We start from the raw sequence: 3325 nt of genomic DNA, 5'->3' as shown, positions 1-3325 counted from the left end.
AAAATGTCTCTATTTTTTGTTCACATAATATTACCAAATTACCATCCAATTTCTAAAAACCAAAAAAAAGCGAGTAGCGCGGCATAATAGTAAGTGGACCCCATGGGAAAAAGGATCGGACGGTAAAGAGTTTCTAGAAGAGAGGAAAGAAAAAGGCCGAAGTAATGAAATCCAACGGTACAGAGAGTTGCGTCAATATAAAGCCAGGGCCTAAGGGCTGAGACCTCCAAAAGCCCTCACTTTTATAAACCCTTGTTATCGCCGAATCCCAAATCATTCAAGCCTCCTTCCTTCTCGATTCTCTCTACTTTCGCTAAACAAACGCAGATTCGTAGATTGATTCTCTTATTTTTCGCGGCCACTTTCGAGTTTCGTAATCAATGGTGAATCCCTTGCTGCTTCTCTTGATGTTTCTTCTTTGGTTGTTTTGAAATCTGAATAACAATCTAGGGTCTTAGTTTTGCGATGGATCTTGATTTGTGTTTCTCTTGTTTCGTCGTGTAGGCTTTGCCAAACCAACAGACTGTTGATTATCCGAGCTTCAAGCTCGTCATCGTCGGCGATGGAGGCACTGGTAAATCCTTTTACCTTTGCTCATTGATTGACTTCTAATGGGGCTTTTTGGATACGATTAAATTTGATTTGTTTTTCGGTTTTACGTTTCCACTAGTGCTTAATCAGTTCGATTTACAATTCTGTATGATCTTTGATGTTAATAATTGCCGATTTTGAAATTTAAAAAATAAATTGAACCCTAAAAGTGTAGTATCCATTACAGTTTGTCGTTTCCAAGGTTTGTGATTCGGTGGAAAGAAAGGCTTTTGAGCGTATTTGGACACTATAATGAATGTTTGCATTTTACTCTTTAAAAGTATTTGCTTTTCACCTTCAGCTTTTACTTTAGTCATGAAAACTAAGTTACTTATTGATTAAGAAGATAATGTTTCCATTTTACTCTTAAAAAGTATTTGTTTAACACCTTCAGCTTTTACTTTAGTCATGAAAACTAAGTTACTTATTGATTAAGAAGATGCATTGTTTTGTACTTGAATGTGTTGTGATGGGTGCAGGAAAGACCACTTTCGTGAAAAGGCATCTGACTGGAGAGTTTGAAAAGAAATATGAGCGTAAGTGTTTTAACAATATCTTTTTGGGAAAAGTTCTCTTTTGATGTATGAGCTATTTGAGTTATTAATTGGCTTGTTATGGGGTTCTACTTAAGTGCTTTATTATTTTGATTGTACAGCAACAATTGGTGTGGAGGTTCACCCTTTGGACTTCTTCACCAACTGTGGAAAAATCCGATTTTACTGCTGGGATACTGCCGGACAGGAGAAGTTCGGTGGCCTCAGGGATGGTTACTAGTAAGTGATTTTATTTTTGTTCACACCTCTTTCTATAAATTGTTCAATAATCCATTGACTTCGAACTAGTTGATAATATGTTTGTTATACATCACTAAGTTATATCATATGATTGTGCACTTTTTTATTATTATTATTATTATTGATGATTAATTCTGATAAATATTTATTTAGCATTGTCATTTCGTTGCTATATCTTAGTTAAGAGTTCTTGTCTTACTTTTGTGATATGTGTTGCAGCATCCATGGGCAATGTGCCATAATTATGTTTGATGTTACTGCCCGCTTGACATACAAGAATGTTCCTACCTGGCATCGTGATCTTTGCAGGTGTGTTAAAATTGACAGTCTTTATCGATGATGGTTTTGTTTTGGTTTTTTTTTTTTTTATCTTTTTGTAATGACTTTATGTAACTATGTTGTTGCAAATGCAGGGTGTGTGAGAATATTCCTATTGTTCTCTGCGGTAACAAGGTTGATGTCAAGAACAGGCAGGTTAAGGCAAAGCAGGTCACATTCCACAGGAAGAAGAATCTGCAGTATTATGAAATTTCTGCCAAGAGCAACTACAATTTTGAGAAGCCTTTCTTGTACCTTGCCAGGAAGCTTGCAGGGTAACAGAACTTTGCCTTTTTTGCACATAAATGTTTTTATGCCAGTGCTTTATTGATGCCTAACATTGAAATGCCTTGGTGATTTATAGTGATCCTAATCTTCACTTTGTGGAGTCTCCTGCTCTTGCTCCTCCAGAAGTTCACATTGATTTGGCTGCACAGCAACAGTAAGATATTCCTCATCTAACTTATTTTGCATTAATGTTTCTTCACATGCCTTTATCAGGATTATAAACATTTAAGCAATCTAATTCGATGGATTCCTTTTTCTCATTTTTAAAATTAACGCACCATGATATGATTCTAAACACCTGTATTTTTGCTTAAATACATCTTCTCAACTTAATTATGTTATCTTGGTTTGTTGTGTAGGCATGAAGCTGAACTTGCAGCAGCAGCCAGCCAGCCTCTTCCAGATGATGATGATGATGCATTTGAGTAGAGAGCTTTTACTGCCCGAGGGGCTTTCAACATTTTCTGCTGCTTTTTCATCATCTCTTCATTTGGATGTGCTGTCATCTTCGTAAAAATTTCAAGTTATATGGCAGAGTTTGATTTATCAGAAGTAGGGGTGTTGTCAGCTATCGAGGACGGCGGACCGGTGTAGTTAGATGTTTCGCATATATTTTTCGCATATATGTCGTGTTTTGTTATTGGTGTTATGGATTCGCTGATTCTAAAATGTTTCGAATTTGAACCGTTAGTGGCAAGAATTTCGACGTCTCCTTTGCTCTATATAAGATTTCTTGTGACAAATCGTAGGTTTCAAATTTGAAATCTTGGCAGATGTGTCATATGAGAGGTAACAAATCATGAAGACGATGGATTTGCCCAATCTCTTTGGTAGATAAATTTTACGTTTCATGACCATTCAATTTCTTAAAAGAGAAATATTATTGTAGGGACAATGACGAGCTATTTTAGTTTAGGATTCGGAAAATATATATGCCAGGGTGTTTAAATGGCTTTCTTTTTATAGTTTATTACAAAATTTCAGTTTTTGGCAATTGAAAATTTAGTATAATAGAACAAATAATTAAGACAGGTTAGTTGTCACGAGTCAATCTTGTATATAATTATGATCGGGGTTTAAGTTATCATTAAGTCATTTGTATAGAGTCATGGAGTTATGATTGGATAAATCTTTTGTGTTAGAAAAAATATTTTCATTTTAAATACTGTAATGGTTAGTGATAGTATAATTTTAAAATTTTTTATGCTTTTTAAGAGGTTGAGCAGTTAGTATATTATTAGATTATTTTATTTAGATCACCTGTTAAGGGCGATTTTTTGGTCGTAACGATAATGTGAAGTCTCGATGTATTATTTTTGATAATAATAAAATAT

General features: G+C 34.7%; 1 protein-coding gene across 1 annotated transcript; it reads left to right on the top strand.

Annotated features, from left to right (window-relative positions):
- The first annotated feature begins 275 nt into the window (after positions 1 to 275).
- LOC149513637 (GTP-binding nuclear protein Ran-3-like) lies at positions 276 to 2734 on the top strand. The gene is made up of 8 exons (XM_089747097.1): positions 276 to 383; positions 505 to 574; positions 1071 to 1127; positions 1247 to 1364; positions 1605 to 1694; positions 1799 to 1978; positions 2068 to 2145; positions 2351 to 2734. Exons 1-8 carry the CDS (start codon positions 381 to 383, stop codon positions 2418 to 2420), a joined length of 666 nt encoding a protein of 221 aa, XP_089603223.1. The 5' UTR covers positions 276 to 380; the 3' UTR covers positions 2421 to 2734.
- Positions 2735 to 3325: the final 591 nt, after the last annotated feature.

The sequence above is a fragment of the Durio zibethinus genome, chromosome 18, assembly GCF_047325235.1.
Source record: "Durio zibethinus cultivar Kanyao isolate XHJ-2024 chromosome 18, ASM4732523v1, whole genome shotgun sequence".
Lineage (NCBI taxonomy): Eukaryota > Viridiplantae > Streptophyta > Magnoliopsida > Malvales > Malvaceae > Durio > Durio zibethinus.
Note: the sequence above shows the minus strand (reverse complement) of the source record. Positions and strands in the feature narration are given on the sequence as shown.

Bases quoted from the DNA above. Each gene is read 5' to 3' on its own strand.
- LOC149513637 (XM_089747097.1), top strand. The intron at 1,695-1,798 runs GTGTGTTAAAAT...TTGCAAATGCAG, and splicing joins TGGCATCGTGATCTTTGCAG to GGTGTGTGAGAATATTCCTA. The intron at 1,979-2,067 runs GTAACAGAACTT...GGTGATTTATAG, and splicing joins CTTGCCAGGAAGCTTGCAGG to TGATCCTAATCTTCACTTTG.